This window comes from Hydractinia symbiolongicarpus, chromosome 14, assembly GCF_029227915.1.
Source record: "Hydractinia symbiolongicarpus strain clone_291-10 chromosome 14, HSymV2.1, whole genome shotgun sequence".
In the NCBI taxonomy this organism is placed as follows: Eukaryota; Metazoa; Cnidaria; class Hydrozoa; order Anthoathecata; family Hydractiniidae; genus Hydractinia; species Hydractinia symbiolongicarpus.
In genome coordinates, this window is record NC_079888.1 from 13,327,651 (window position 1) to 13,343,570 (window position 15,920).

Below are 15,920 nucleotides of genomic sequence, written 5' to 3' on the forward strand. Positions count from 1 at the left end.
AAGTTAAAAGACAAAAAATTCCCTGACTTTCCCCCAAAATTAGTCTTATTTCCTGACTTTTCCTGACCACAGATAAAATTCCCTGATTTCCCTGACTCGGTGGAAGCCCTGCAATTCTTTTCCATATAAAAGCACTTTCTGGACAACTGTTAGGTTGGTGTGTGTGCGTTTCAAATGGCTGCCGTTTGGTTACAAGTGTTGCATGGCTCGAAACATTTTAGGAAAACAAGGTGCCGCGTGGCCATTTCATCCATTTGTGTTTCAACTTGGTACAGACACTAACTACAATTTACTTTTACATTGTACATCACATCGAAAATCAAAATCTGTTTAATTAACGCAAATGATAACGTTCACAAAATTAGCGACACAGAGGTAGCTTTTTCGTAATTTTTCAAGTTTGGACAGATGGGTAAAATGGTAAATGCTCTGACAGCATATCAGCTTTCCCAGTGGCAATCATTGCTAGCACCAGGAAGTTCATATTGCTAATGCGCTAAAATTAATACGAATGAGGTAAAACTTGAAAGCAATACGGATATCTTCCAAAAAAGTGTTACGTTAGACAAAACATTTCACTCATAAATACAAAACTAAACAAAAGGATGTTCTATGCCAATGTTTATTGTAAAACCTTTTGACCTTAGTTTGTTGTTGGTAAGTGCCACGGCAACGTTATTTACACTTTTATATTGCATACGTTAGTCCCGCATTGTATCATCGTCTGCATCATCTTCATCTTCAATGCCTCGAATATATAACACGTTGTTGCACCTAAAACGTTTATAAGCTTTGGTTATTAACAAACACAAAATACGAGCTTTTCTCTGTTGACAATCTTCGCCCATTTTTTATTTTAGCCTTATTCAGCTGCGAAAGGTGAAAAAAAATATTTATAATATGCCAAACGGAACTCATGAAATATTTTTCACGCCTCTGAGTCAAGTCGAGCCGAGCTGAATTGAATCTTATTAAAATTTCCAAAATCATAGCTGTATTTAACATTTTCTTGCTAATAAGCAGTTTTACTTTTTGCCATTTTATTATACGCATGCTTCAGCACGGATCAAATCAGAAGAGCCAAGCCATGCCTAAACACGCAACACAGCTAAGCCAGCTGTTCGACAGGCTGGGTTTAGCACGACAAATGTTGGTTTTATATGCTAAGTGGAAATCAGTAAATATTTTACGAGTTCCGTTCCGCACGGCACAGCTTATATGTTTAGCCCTTAGCAACTTAGCTTCTTATCAAAAAAGAGTAGTGTAGTGTAATTCTAAAAATGTTTTAAAACCTAACAAATCTAAACACACACAACCTGATAAAATTTTATACCTAATTAATATTTCACCCAATGAACCAGTTAATTCTCCATCTATGAACTCTTGTGACCTCTCAAGCTAAAGAAATCACAAACAAAGAAAGGTATTAACACAGATTTAAAAATATATCAAGTCATGCTTAATGTTATTCAACAGCAATAAGCCTGTAACATTAAATCTTTTTAATTTTTAACTGGTCGATAAGCCCGTGAAAAAATTTAGGCAAGAGAACAATGGAAAAGATGACGTCATTAGTGAGTGACCCGTCGACACAATTTTTTTGTAGAATGTGGCTTAGCCATTGCCTCCGTTGTGTAGAGCTTTAAAGGCTGATCAAAAATGTATAGGATCATGATGCACTTTTGACAAACGGTTGAAGAAATATTGAAGTTTAAGGATTTTTTTGAGGAATGCAGACCTGTCAGTTCTGAAACGAGTAGTTAGACTCAGCTTTGGTACATTGGTCCCATTTTGGTTCTGTTTGGTCCTTAGTTACCAACAAGGATAAAATATACCCTTATAAACTTATTTGTTGGCTAACAAATGAGACATAAAAAATCCTCTTTGCAAACGTCACAGACAGACAGACAGACACAGAAATAGAGCGCAATGGTTAAAATTAGCTATGGAAAAATTCACTTAGACAGAAGAACAATAGAAAAGGTCTGCTATTAGTTTTTTAATGAGGTCACCAATAACCCATCGATACACAAAAAAAAAAATCAGAAATTTATATTTAAAAATGAAAATTGGTTTCCACTTAGCAACTTCCACTTAGCAAGACCATTTAGTGCAAACGTTCAGCAGTTAGCCCACAATGGTCAATGTGATAGTGACAATGTTGAAAGAATTGTCTTCTAGAAGCTTCTGATGATACCTGTGGGTGGACGAAAGGACCAGTAAGACATAGACAGACCTGGTGGTGGAATAATGAGGTTGATCAGTGTATAAAGGAAAAGAGGAAATTTTGGAAAGAGTGGAAGTCAGGTGGTAGTAAATATATTTACTTAGAAGCTAAGCGTCGTGCTCGTACAGCAGTGTATAAGGCAAAATCAGAAGCAGAGAAAAACAGATTTGCAGATGTGTTAAGAAGGGAAGACCAGCGCAATGAGGTATTCAAGATAGCACAGCAAATAAAGAAGACTAATCAAGATGTTGTAGGTGAGAAGTGTATACGTAATGATGAAGGTGTTTTGGCTAGCACAGAGGAGGAGAAAAGGGTAGCTTGGAAGAATCATTATCAGAGGTTGCTTAACACTGAGTTTGATTGGGACGAGGATAATTTGTCTGATGATGATGTTGTAGAAGGGCCAGCTATGCAGATCAAGACAGAATGGGTAGTGGAGGCAATTAGGAAATTGAAGATTGGCAAGGCTGCAGGAGTATCAGGTATTGTTGCAGAGATGGTAAAAGCATCTGGATATATTGGAGTTGAGCTTATTAAAGTCTTGCTAACCAGATTATAAAGGATGGTGCTATTCCGAGTGAGTGGCAGTCGAGTGTAATAGTGAATTGTTTCAAGGGCAAGGGTGATGCATTAGAAAGGGGTAACTATAGAGGTTTGTAGTTGGTTGATGAAGTAATGAAATTTATTGAAAGAGTGATTGATAAGTTACTTAGAGAAAGAATTGATATAGATAAGATGCAATTTGGTTTTGTTCCAGGGCGTGGCACTACAGATGCAATATTTTTACTCAGACAGCTTCAGGAAAAGTTTTTTGGAAAGAGAAAGAATCTCTATTTTGCCTTTTTAGATTTAGAGAAAGCTTTTGATAGAGTGCCACGTAGGTGGGCTATGAGAAAATTAGGTGTGGATGAGTGGCTAGTTACGATGGTACAGTCTATGTACAGCAATGCTAGAAGTCGTGTCAGGATTAACGATTCACTTAGTGATGAATTTAGTGTAAATGTTGGTGTACATCAGGGTTCTGTACTTAGTCCTTTGTTGTTTGTTCTAGTCTTAGAAGCGCTGTCGATGGAGTTCAGAACAGGTTGTCCATGGGAGTTATTGTATGCAGATGATTTGGTTCTCATAGCAGAGTCGATGGAAGAATTAGTTGAAAAGTTAAAGAAGTGGAAGAAAGGACTAGAAGAGAAAGGGCTTAAGGTAAACACAGCAAAGTCTAAAGTCATGATTAGTAGCATTGCAGCCAAGTGTGACCTTGTAGTTGGAAAGTAGCCTTGTGGAGTTTGCAGGAAAGGGGTTGGTAGTAACTCAATTTTTTGTCAGACTTGCAAGCATTGGGTACATAAGAAGTGCAGTAGTATTAGTGGAAGGTTAAGAGCTGACATTTAGTTTGTATGCAAGCGTTGCAAAGGTGAGATTATAGAGAATGAAGTATTTCCAGCTTTAATGATGTACAACAGTGGCTCGTTAGAGATAGTTGAGAACTTCTGTTACTTAGGTGATATGTTGGGCAGTGAAGGGGGTGTTGGAAGAAGTGTTACTTGCAGGATAGGTTCTGCTTGGAAAAACTTCAGAGAGTTACTTCCTTTGTTGACTAGCAGAGTCCTGTCAATTGAGGTAAAAGGTAGGTTGTATGAAGCCTGTGCAAGAAGTGTTATGTGGTACAACATGGGCATTGAAGCAAGTAGATTTCGGATGGTTAGAAAGGATTAATATGAGAATGATTCAGTGGATGTGTAACGCCGGTCTGAGAGACAGAAAGAGCTTAGTTGCGTTAAGAAGCAGGCTACATATCGGTAGCATTAAATATGGTATCCAGATAAGAAATCGAGTTAGTTGGGACTCTTGGAAAGAATGGAGGAGGATAATTGGGTAAGAAAGTGTAGAGACTTAATAGTTCCTGGGGCAAAGCCCAGAGGTAGACCAAGAAAGACTTGACAGGAGGACATAAGGACAGACTTGATGCAGAGGACTTTAAGTTTAGATCTAACACAGTTCTAACTCCCAACCCATGCTTGCATGGAAAACAGACGTTAAGTTGATAATGATGATGATGACTAACATTCGACCATGCCTTTAAACCATGCATTTAAAAACAATAACACAAATTCGACATAAAATAATGATATTGAGCATGTATACTTAGAATTTCATGACATAATAAGATGAACAAATCTATTTTGGTACCATTTTTCTAAAATTTCTCAGCCATTTGCCTCCAAACTTTTTGCTTCATACAACTTTCTTTGAAAGTTATTGAGGAAGTGACCAAAGACACGAAAATGCGCAAATTTTTTCTGCAAATGCTATCTCAAATTTTTCAACAATAATTTGCGAATAATCACTTATTGGTGATGCATTTCAGCAGTTTCATCGTGTTAAAAAGTGTATATATTGCTTTTGCTGCATTAAGTATGAATTTTTTATTTGTTAAAATGTTTTTAGCCATTTTTCACATTTCCCGCTTCTCAGTGAGTTTTCATTTTTTTATTGATTTGCTTTGGATTGATCACTGTAGATAAATTTCAATCAGTTGATAAAAAGTATATCTATATATAGAAAGCAAAAAGCTTAAAAATTTTGCTGGTGTCAGTTTAGGAATTTGTATATATTCTTTTTATAGAGCCTGAAACGCTGAGCAACAAAATGTATTCATTTGTCAATTACTATTTAAGACACTTTGCATGTTACAGACAGAAACACGGAAGTAGCCTATTATATAATATAGGCATTAAAAAAAGAAGTAGTAACACAAAACTATATAGAGAATGAAATATACCAAGAAAATGACTCTTATTTGCATGAAATTGGCTTGAAAACTGGACAATAAAAGGTCTCACCTTTTGCAAATTTGAAACCATGTCCAGTCATTTATCTATATTATATTACTCGTATACCTCTGTCTGCCATGCAAAATGGTACCGCAAGTAGCAATGCAGTATAAAAAGGACGGGTGAATATGTGGATTTCTCCATGGGCCACCAACTAGTTATTATTATAATTATTATCAAAGCACACACTATAAATGAGGGAACCAAATTACAGGTAATCCTAATTTACTACAGAAAAATTTGCGATGTCGTATAAATTTTTAAGAACGTAACAGCGTAAACAGCCAGAATTTTAAAGCAAAAAAGAAAAGAAAGGGTATTGGCAAACTGTTAAAATGAAAACTTCTGTCACAAGTTAACCCACGTGATTATTGTTTTAATAGACGAAACACTCTGTTTTTCTGACAGTATTCAGGTGGGTTTTTTTAGGATAAAACACAAAAAACATGTTTTTTTAATTTTTAAAATGGATGCAGGCTTTTCAGCGAAAAATTTGGAAGGCAAAAGACCTCAGAGCTTTTTTACTGTTTTATGAAGAGTCTGCACCCTGTGATGTCAAAAATTGCAATCAAAGATAAGGTCAGCCAAGTGTCACTCTATTATCAGATAGTGACTAAAATAACATGAGATATGCCCTCTGCATGGAGGACAAGATACGGGTGTCAATATGAGAGATTTACCTGAAGATTCATGTAGCCGTCAACAGCCACAAGCAATCCTTTATATTCCATACCCCACTTTAACTTTACCATGACATTTTTACCAGTCAATCCATTAAGAAATGGCTTTGGGTTTAATGGAAGTTGCTAAAATAAAGCATTCGTCACAGAAAATTAAGACGTAAAACACATTGAATTATGGTGAAATAAAATCTATATATATTAAATTTACTCAACACGTACCGCCATAGCTCCAGGTGTCCCGTGTGTTTATGAGGGTGGTGGCTAGTTCGTATCGGCCAAATTGTGGTCACAAAATATGAAATATAATTTATTCCGTAGAGGAAATAAAACAACTCCGAGGGAGTGCTATTCTTCTTCGTACTTTCGTGATTACACAAAGCATTCTCGACCCCAGAGTTCTTTGAGATAAGTTTATCTCAAAGAGCTCTGGGGCCGAGAATGTACACAAAGTACATTTTGTTGCGTACTTATCACGAAAAGATTTGTTATTAAAAAACTGCTTTTTATAATACAACACAAAAAAAATATTCTGTTAACAACCCGGGGTATGTCCAACGTAAAGGTTTGTTGTCTGTTAAAAATACTTTTTTAGGAAATGCACACATTTCTCTTGAACTATTCTTCGCAGTTGGAACATTGTGCAACCTCGTCCCCAGGTCCCGAAATTACGAAATTGCGAAATCTTGTTTAGCCGTCCAAGTAAGCGGTAGCGCGGCCCTTAGGCAACAAACCCTGGGGACGATATGATGAACAATGGAGCCCATAAAATTGTTTTTCTCGTTTTCTTCGTACATTTGTCGACAAACACATAATATGTTTATATTTAGAACCTTAGCCCTGCTCATCTTTACTCTTTTCGTTTCTTCTTTTGGAAAACGGAGAAAATTCTTTCAATTGAAGAGACACTAGCAAATGATCGCGCATTTTCGACGCGTCGTACTTGCTCGCTTCTGGTTTTATCCACGCGTCAAATTGACGGCAAAAGCAATGGAAAATACACCACAGTCGACTGAGTTATTTTGTTGTTGCACTGACATCATAGTCATTTTCAAAGTTGGTGATTGGCTAAATGCTGTTCGACATGCCGACTTAAGAATAACTTGGGGAGATATGCCGTACCCAAAGAACGTAAAGAATTTTTTTCCCATCAAAATCGCCAAACTAATTACAATCCAGTGTTATGTTCTAAGTCAGACAAAAAAAATATCTAAACGAAATTACTCTGATACTGAGAGAATTGGGACTATTTTAAAGATGTGTTTTCTAGCCCGTTTATTTTTCAGGATGTCACGTTAGCTAGCTAAGGCAGCTACATATAATACACAGCCCAGCTAGCTAGCTGGAGCTTATGAGTTTTTATAGAAACAAACTTTCAAAACATTTTCTAAATTAAAAGCCTTTCGCCAATATTGAACAATCAAGCTAAGCCAGATTAATAGACTTTACGTCAGTAATATTCTGACAATTTTGCTTTTATCGACAAAATAGTTTCTTTAACGCTGTGTCCTTTTTTTGCCCGCCATCTCTAAATCTTGCTTGCGAGCGCCAAATTTGCATCTCATTATCTTTGGAATTTCAAAAATGCCCAGTATATCTGGGCATTTTTGTGTCACATGACCAGCCTGTTCCAGGGTCATTGTTGGCCACTCCGTAATAACGGCTCAGGGGCCACAAGACGCTGGGGACGAGGTTGGTCAAACCCTTCATATATAGCCGAGCTTTCCAAGAATAGCCTTAAATTTAAAATAATTATTTTCTTCAAATCTAAATAAAATCCAACCAGAATATTATATTGCTCTAAAAAACTTCAGTTTTGTCATGATAATTTGATATTCGATCTGAATAACCTTATTTTAAGATCATAACTCTTATAAAATTTTGGATGACGTCATAATTATTATAATTTATGAAAATCAGGAAAAGTGTATTTTCTGAAAATAGGTGATCTGTGTTTCTTTTTATTCTACCAAGCAAGATATATTTTTGCAGACTCAGCATATATGTAAAGATGGTAAATCTTACATGCTGCCTGTTGATTCAGATATTTAGCTGTTAAACTGTAGGGGAACAAGAAATTTTTTCTGAACAATTTTAATGTCAAGGGAACATGTCATACTGTAGGAATGAAGGTAGGTAGCTTGTTATATTATATTTCTAAATTTCTTTCTTGTTCTTTCATTCTTTTTTTGCAGGGAAGGGGTGGAGGGGGAAGAGGGGGGGGGGGGGGGGGGGGGGAGAATTATCTTGTTGATATTACAGAAGAAATCAAAAAAGCAATAGAGACGGGGGGAGAATTATCTTGTTGATATTACAGAAGAAATCAAAAAAGCAATAGAGACAGAAACAATTTTGCATGTGGAGGAAGACTTCTTCAGTACAAAAAATCTCAAATGGCATGTTGCAAAAGCAAGGATCTTTAATGATTAAGTTTTCATAATTTTATGTCCGCAAATAAAATATGTTTGTCCTTCTTCCTGAAAAGGGCAAATATTTCTGTATCAGAAAAATTTTCCACAACAGGAAATTTTTTCTTCCTCTAGCTATTAGGTAGGTCTTGTTTTTCCTTCCCCGATTGGGGAAGGAAAAACAAGAAATTTAGATAGATAGAGAGGGGCCATGGCGTAGATGGAGAGTCCTAGAGTATTTAATGCTCATTTTGAGCTACACAGACCCAATTAGAGCCCGCGCTCTACTAGACAACTCCCGGCAACATCCAACGGCCCACACAGTGTGCCATCTTCCCAATTTCCCTCACATGGCTTGGGTTAACCCGGGGCTATGGTAACATTCACTCGCCCATGTTGAATCGCCGTCAAGAGGAATCGAACCCCGGTCTCCCGCACAGAGTACAAGAGCTATAACCACTAATCTACGGCGCCACCAATTTCATAGACCATTTTGGAGATTATGCGCCATTATGGATTTTCGAAGCCCGGTGGTGCAAGTTGAACTTTGGACTTCACGTTTTGTTCAGTCTTTTCCCTAACGGACGTGCTGGCGGCAGGACAGTTTTGATTTTTGTTATCTGTTTTTATGTTTGTGATACTAATTTTATGATATATATTATGAAAGATGCTTTTATTATGCACTTATTTGTACTTTTAATTTCTTTTTGTACAATAAAGGCAACTTAATATATCCTAAAAATCTTTTAACTAGCTAGCTAGCTAGAGGTCTCCCAAAAATGCTTTTAGGACACTGTACTGTAGGTAGCTATAAGTCTGTAATTAGTAATTAATGCTTGATTAAAGGTAATTTCATTTTATATTTAGATATTTAAAATTGTATATTTTAAAGATATTGGCATTGGATTTTAAACTTGGTTTTTTAGAGAGAAATTTTTGATTTTGGAAATTCTTTACTGGATTTGGACTTGAATTTTGTTTTTGGATTTGTTAAGAAATGTTTAGGTTGTAATATTTGTGAAGATCTAGAGAGTTATAATCCATTGTCAAAATACTTGTCAAAACTCTACAATGTTATCTATTCCTAAAGTGAAACTTAAGCTCGCAAAATAATCTGGCTTTTTCTCTATAATGGGTGTAAAAATTTTCAATACACTGCCCATAGAGATACGGTGAACAGGTTCAGTCGCAAAATTTTAGGAATAGAGTCAGTAGTCATTTTTAATTGCAAATAATTTTTATTATTTTGATATTTTTATAATTTTGTTTTTCGATGATAATTACACTAATCGTATGTTTGTCCCTTGATTCGTCTACCTAAACACTCCTATCTGAAGTCTTTTAAGAGTGGTATTAGAAAGAATACCTGTCTCTCTTCCCTGCTTTGCTATTGCCCTATAATTTTTTTGTACGCTTCCCTTATTGAAAAATATCAAAAAGGAAAAAATGATTAGTTTAGTTTACAGACTAAAGTGTTATTCAATTTTTTGTTTTTCTATGTTATTTGTTTCAGTCACAATGTATATTTTACATGATTTTTTGTTATATATATGTATGTCTTTATCGGTTTCTTTATCAGGACACACAATTATAGCAGTAATTTATTACTAAAGTGTAAATCTTTATGATAAATAAATAAATTACTCTTTGAAGCTTGTTTGAATTATTGACATAATAAGTTCCATAGAAGAAAAAGCTCTGGCAATTAACTCAACTATTACTCAGTCCACAAGAAGTCAGTCAGCTGCCTCACACTAAGTTCTAAAAAATCCTCATACGTTGTAAGCGGCATAATTCGATCGTAAAAATATGTTTAAAGTTGATTAAATATATCACTTCAGCGTTAAAATAATAATAAAAGACACTCAGTATCCCTACGTCCTACACGTGTATTTAATTGCTATTTCTAATTAATTAATAGATCAAATCAATATGCTTAAATAAATGTTGTCTGGTGCTATCCCCTGTTACTTAGATAAAAACATACGAAGACCTAGACACGCTAAGAGTGTATACAAAACTTGTTTCTTTTTGTGTGTTTTAAGAGAGTTTTCTACTATGGCATATAGGGTTCAAAGTTCAACTTATATCAATGTATCCCAAAGGTACATAAAAACAATGGCAAACTGCAAACATTACCACAAGAAACTTGTGTGAAAGTTTGTTTCCATAGAAAAGCTGCATTATTGCGAAGCAATTGAGCTTCGCGAGTGAAGCGAAATTGTGGAGCACGTTTGCTACGCGAAGTATACCAAGAGAATTATTGAGATTCTCAAAATTTCGATAGAAAAAAAAAATCATATAAAATCAGATATGACTGGTATTTTTTCAAGAAAAGGTAGGTTATTTTTTTGTCTAATAGAACAAATAAGTTTGGACCAATCAGCTCTTTTAAATGTTAGCTAAAAATGCCAATAAATAGGCTTTGTACCCCCCTACCCCCGTTATTTCCCGATTTTCCATTTACCGGAAGCAAAAGACTGGGAAGTACACTCAAGCAATCAGTAACTGGCTATCGGCTAATTTGAATTATCGTGTATCTTACAGACCTAACACAAATACATAGTTTATACCAAGTCCTAATAATAATTGGCTTGGCTGGCATGCTATTTCTCTTAATATTTGGACTTGGAAAGGTTGTATATACCTTTTAAAGGCACATTATATTAATTTGAATGTTTATAATGCACAAAAACGTGTTATATTTATGGCTTCATTAAAAAGAAGATTTTAAAGTACCAAATTATCAGCTTGAATTGGCATGTTTGTGGTATCCTTTTCATACAGCAGAAGAAAAGTGAGTTGCGAAGGTATGGATGATTTGAAAGTTATATTTACGGTTTTTTCCTTGGTTTGATGTAGCTAGCTAACTAAATTACTTTTTGGTGCCTATGGCCACCATGGAAAATTATTTTTGCTGTCATCCTTCAATCGAATCATTAGCTAGCTAGCTAGCCAGCTAGCTACAGTCAGAAGAAGAAAATTCAATTCATAATGATTAACAAAACTCTTTCTTTTTAAATTTTATTACACAATTTTTAAATATTTCCTAAAACTCAAGTTGCTTCTTTTTTTTGGAAAAAAATTTAAGTCACCAATCCAAAACTATGTACGACACAAATGACCGATTGGACTTTTGTTTGATAATGGTGGCAACCGTTAATGTAATTACTGTTTTTGTGAGATGAAGTTTGGACATATATAAAATATTTAAAAAAGATAAAAAAAAATTTAGGGCTTCATCATTTTTTTTACGACCCTATGTTTTTGCATTGTGTTTCATGAGCTTACAATAATGTGGTATAGCTAAGTTATGATACGTAAAAACTACTCTTGAATGACCCTTTAGGAATGTGAAACCACATAATACACCTTAATCAAATTTTTTGTTTTTCGTAACTTTTGTGTTCAGTATGGTAGATTAGTATGCGTGTCAACTGGCCAAAAAAGCCATAAGTATGAGGGCAACCTTGAGCAAATTGTTAAGTACAATTTGTACTTTTCAAATGGAAAGCAGTGCCTTCAATTCTATTGTCTTGGCCACAAAAAAGTAGTGATCTATATTTTATGTGGTTAGCCTCATTAATTACAATAAATTTACCCTGTCAATTGTTCCAGGAGGGACAACATGACGGTTCTAGAGTGCTAAAAAGCTTCCATTTGAGTTACAAAAACCCTTTAAACTGTTCAATAAGGAACAGCTGTTATGTGGAATTGAACCCATATGAATATGAAGTGAATGCTCTACCGACTGAACTACCAATCCCCAAAAGAAGACAACCCTCAAAGTAAACAGAGTTGCATGACTTTAATAATTCTATCAAGCATGTATCAATCATATTGTATTTAGTAAATACCTTTTGAGCACTCTGTCCCAAAAAAAGATATATATTTGTAGTTTAGAAATTTAGCTCTAAATATTGTCTCTCAAAGGCATTGGATTTTAATGAATTTAAAGACTATAATATACTATATAAAAATATTTTCTGTTTCTTTTTAGATTGCGTACAATGAGAGCGAGAGATGTTATCTTTCAATACGTGAGATAAAAAGAAGAAAGCCAAACCTCATCCCGCGTTGTTATTGTTTTTCTGTCAAAAACTTGAAGCTGTTTTATAAATCTTGATAAAGTTAATAAATTGTTTTCGTTTCTCTAGATTGTTTGTTTTTGTTTATTGTTTCCCCTGCGTTTACAAAATTCATTGCAGCAGATTCATTGGCTTCAAGAAATCGGTTTTCATAACTAGTGCAGTTATTTTTAAGTGAAAAAAAAACCACAAGCTGCTTCGTTCGCCTCCGAAAGTCTCTATTATTATCTGCGTTCCGAGTATTATTTTCCGGTTGAAAGAGCGTACCTTACGATGCGCATCCCCTTAATTCGTGACATTTTCGCACACTACGGATTGTACAACTCGATTTATTGCATTTCTTTCAAAATAAGGGTTTTAACTTTATAAAAGTATAACTTTGCATGGATTTTTGGCGCTAAAAGCTTCATCAATGTTGGATTTACGTCGGCCACCACTGACAATATTGTGATTATTATCAATTCTGTGAAAAAGAGGTTTTAAGAAATTTCTTAGTTATCGTTTTTGTTTAGTTTCGTGCGATCTAAATTTCTCGTAAATATTCCGCATATATAATTGTATTTTTGCCAAAAAATCACTACTTTTCCACAACAAGTTGTTGTTTCGCGGCGAGTTTATTTTACAACCTCGTCCCCAGGGTTTTCTGCGTCTATGATATTCAGTTTTGGTGTATTTCCCAGATATCAGCTACAGTAAGTTTTTAGCACCTCGTCGTAATATATCAAAGGGAAACAAAAGCACTAGGGTCAACTATTGGCTAGTTTCGATTTTGCTTGCAACTTGCGTAATGCTTCGCAACCTTTTTTTAATTTCTAGTTAGTTAATAAATTCACAATATTAGTTAATGAATCACATACTTTGAGGATTGTCTTTTTTGGAGCTACAACAAAATCCCTTTTTATAGCATTTTAGGAAAATTTAGACGAGAGTTCAGAAAAGTGCAGAGAAGTTCCAGGAGAAAATCCTGAATTTTACCGTGGCGTATTGGCACTTTTGCATAGTGTGAAGCTCCCTACCATTAGGGGAGGTTGGAACAATTAGAGCTGGAAATACTTTTGAATTTATCTGGGGGTTTCTATTATAGGGGTGGGATAATTTTAGAAATTTCTGAGTTGAGATTTTTGGTATATATGTGTGATCAATATCTTTCCTAAAACTGAGTGGAGGATAGAGAACCCCAAGAAGAAGCTAGTCTACATTTTAATAATACAATTATATAATCAATCTATTCCTTTTGAACATTGAACATTCAAGGCATTTTAGAGCCTCATTTTAAAAGTTGTAACATAATAAAAGTTTCATTCAAATTTTATAATGACGATAAATGAAGATTATAATATTGAGGTTGGAATCAGTATCAGTTTTTATGTGGGGGTTGTTGCAGAAGGGAATGCTATCGAAATAATGATCATGATGTGGGGGTTTAAAATATAGATTGGGATTTACCCCAGTGCACACTATGTCTTGTGTAAAAAGTGTATTATAATACGTTTTTTATAAATAACTGAGTTGCTAATTGCTGAGACTGAGGTTTGGCTCAAAACTAAAAGAAACCCTTAAGCCAGCTGAATATGCAGAAAGTTAGCTATAGCATTGATCACGTTTTACTTGCCAAGATTAACAGGGTCCTCTGGTAATTAGGATCTGTGATCTAAGAATATATTAGAACTGATTTCCCCAATTGTAACTTTACATTGTTGGGGAAAATGGTCATGAAAATGGCGATTTGTAAAAGAAGATGCTGACGATTTGCAAAACTTATGTCTGGATGAAATGTAAAACCCCAGTTCCGTAACATTTGTAATTTTAACTTGGTTAACTGTTTAAATTTTGAGCCAATTTTTAGCCTTGCCTCAAATAACAACTTGTTTTCTTTATCAAGGGAGGGAGTAGTACTGTAGTTCGGTTATTATTAGAGCAAAACTGTTATTAACTTCTTCTTTTACAGGAAAAGACAAACTCATATTTGTAACCAAGGATGACCATCAACAAGGATCGCCACAAAGTAATCCGTTGTTACCGGACAATGGTGATGGAACTGTTGGGTTGATAAAAGAGAATGGAGAGATCAACTGGAATTGTCCTTGTCTCCAGGGAATGGCTGATGGTCCATGTGGTGAATCGTTTAAAGATGCATTTTCTTGTTTTCATTACAGCGAAGCTGAACCAAAAGGTGCTGATTGTTTAGAACAATTCAAATCGATGCAAGAGTGTTTTGTTAAATATCCAGAAATATACGGATCCTTAGATGACGACCTTGATAAAAAAGAGAAGGGTGATGAAAGTGAGGAAAATAATAAGACAGGTGAAGAGCATGAATCGACTGAAAATCAGCAAAGTGACATTGTGTCTAATGAAAAAAATGATAATGAAACAAATTCTTAGCACTATGTGTGTTTAGGTGTATTTGTTCAAATCTTTTTCAGTACTTTTGAGCTCCTAATTGTAAGAGGCTCTTGTTTCCTTTATATTTTTTTTATATAACTCTGTTACAATGGCAATTTATTGAAAGGTTGATGCTATAAAACTGTGTAAATACAGGGCAGTTTTATAAACAAGGTGCCTACCAGATCTTAATAGCAAAAACATCACAAAAAACTTTGAGAAACGGAAAAATATGCATGGAATAAACACTAAAAAAATATTTAAAGTAACATGTACTCTTTACAATCTAAGAAAAATTGGCATTGTTGCTTCTAAAAGCGTTTCAAGGCACAGTTAGGCACTAATGATTACTGTTTTCTTGTTTTTATTAAAGAAGTTTTTATATAATACTAAATGTTCTTCTTTCTATGGAAGTCGTCCAATCTCGTGTAAAAATGTATTAAAAACTCAGGAATTTCCCTTTTTCTTTCTCTTGTGACAAGTTTTGAAAATGAGGAAAATATCTCCTCATGCAATGTTTGTGCATGTGCTGGGGTCATTACAGGAGTCCTAGCATTTAAACTTTCGAGGATGATCACAGTACCTAAAAGCTGAAATCATCTAAAATTGTTCATCTTGCCATGAATGGCAGGATGAACAATATTTTCTTTTAAATTAGTTATTTTTCATTATTATTTTTAAGGAAAAAATACAATTACTGCGAGCTGACTTAAAAAACTTCTCTGGAAACAGGCTTAATTATTACTATGTGCTTTTGTCCTCCTAAAGATATACGTTTTTTAGTGTCTTTTTTTGTATCAAACCCAATATTTTAAATTCTCCTAGAACCTAAATTTTAAAGCTGTGGCCGCCCTGGTTTGTGAATAAAGTATGAAAAATTTAACAGGAGAAGGAGGACAGGAGAATTTTTAGCACCAAAAAGATTGCTTAATAAGGGTTTGAGAAACTTTTTTTTTGCGAATTCACTCTATATTCACAAAAATATGTGCCGCCAAAAATAATATAGCACCCATTTCGTGTAATTAAAATTTTTTTTTTAATTATCAATAAGTTTCTCCTACTATATTGCATGATATCAGATTCGCGAAATGAACATTACAAAGATATTTTATTGGTGCCTTATTCGCAAAATTAAATTCTGCAAAAAACAACTATTTCACCATTAAATTGCTAAAAATGCGGCCATTCAACTATTTTTGTTTGTGATACACAATAGGCAGAATTGATAGTAGGCCATCGTGCTACAAATGCATTTTTGGTGCCTCTTTTTAATTTGCAGCTAATGGCGTATAGCCTGCATT

General features: G+C 34.6%; 2 protein-coding genes and 1 long non-coding RNA gene across 3 annotated transcripts; 2 read left to right on the plus strand and 1 right to left on the minus strand.

Moving 5' to 3' along the window:
* Positions 1–517: 517 nt before the first annotated feature.
* On the minus strand, positions 518–6,091 carry LOC130625599 (small nuclear ribonucleoprotein F-like). Its single transcript, XM_057440698.1, has 4 exons — positions 5,961–6,091; positions 5,739–5,864; positions 1,334–1,398; positions 518–774 (listed from the first exon to the last, which is right to left on the minus strand). Exons 1-4 carry the CDS (start codon positions 5,964–5,966, stop codon positions 702–704), a joined length of 270 nt encoding a protein of 89 aa, XP_057296681.1. The 5' UTR covers positions 5,967–6,091; the 3' UTR covers positions 518–701.
* A 1,606-nt stretch (positions 6,092–7,697) lies between these two features.
* On the plus strand, positions 7,698–15,322 carry LOC130625561 (mitochondrial intermembrane space import and assembly protein 40-B-like). The gene is made up of 2 exons (XM_057440668.1): positions 7,698–7,870; positions 14,183–15,322. Exons 1-2 carry the CDS (start codon positions 7,849–7,851, stop codon positions 14,617–14,619), a joined length of 459 nt encoding a protein of 152 aa, XP_057296651.1. The 5' UTR covers positions 7,698–7,848; the 3' UTR covers positions 14,620–15,322.
* On the plus strand, positions 7,985–12,302 carry LOC130625563 (uncharacterized). Its single transcript, XR_008981734.1, has 2 exons — positions 7,985–10,956; positions 12,147–12,302. It is a non-coding gene; the product is annotated as an uncharacterized LOC130625563 (long non-coding RNA).
* Positions 15,323–15,920: the final 598 nt, after the last annotated feature.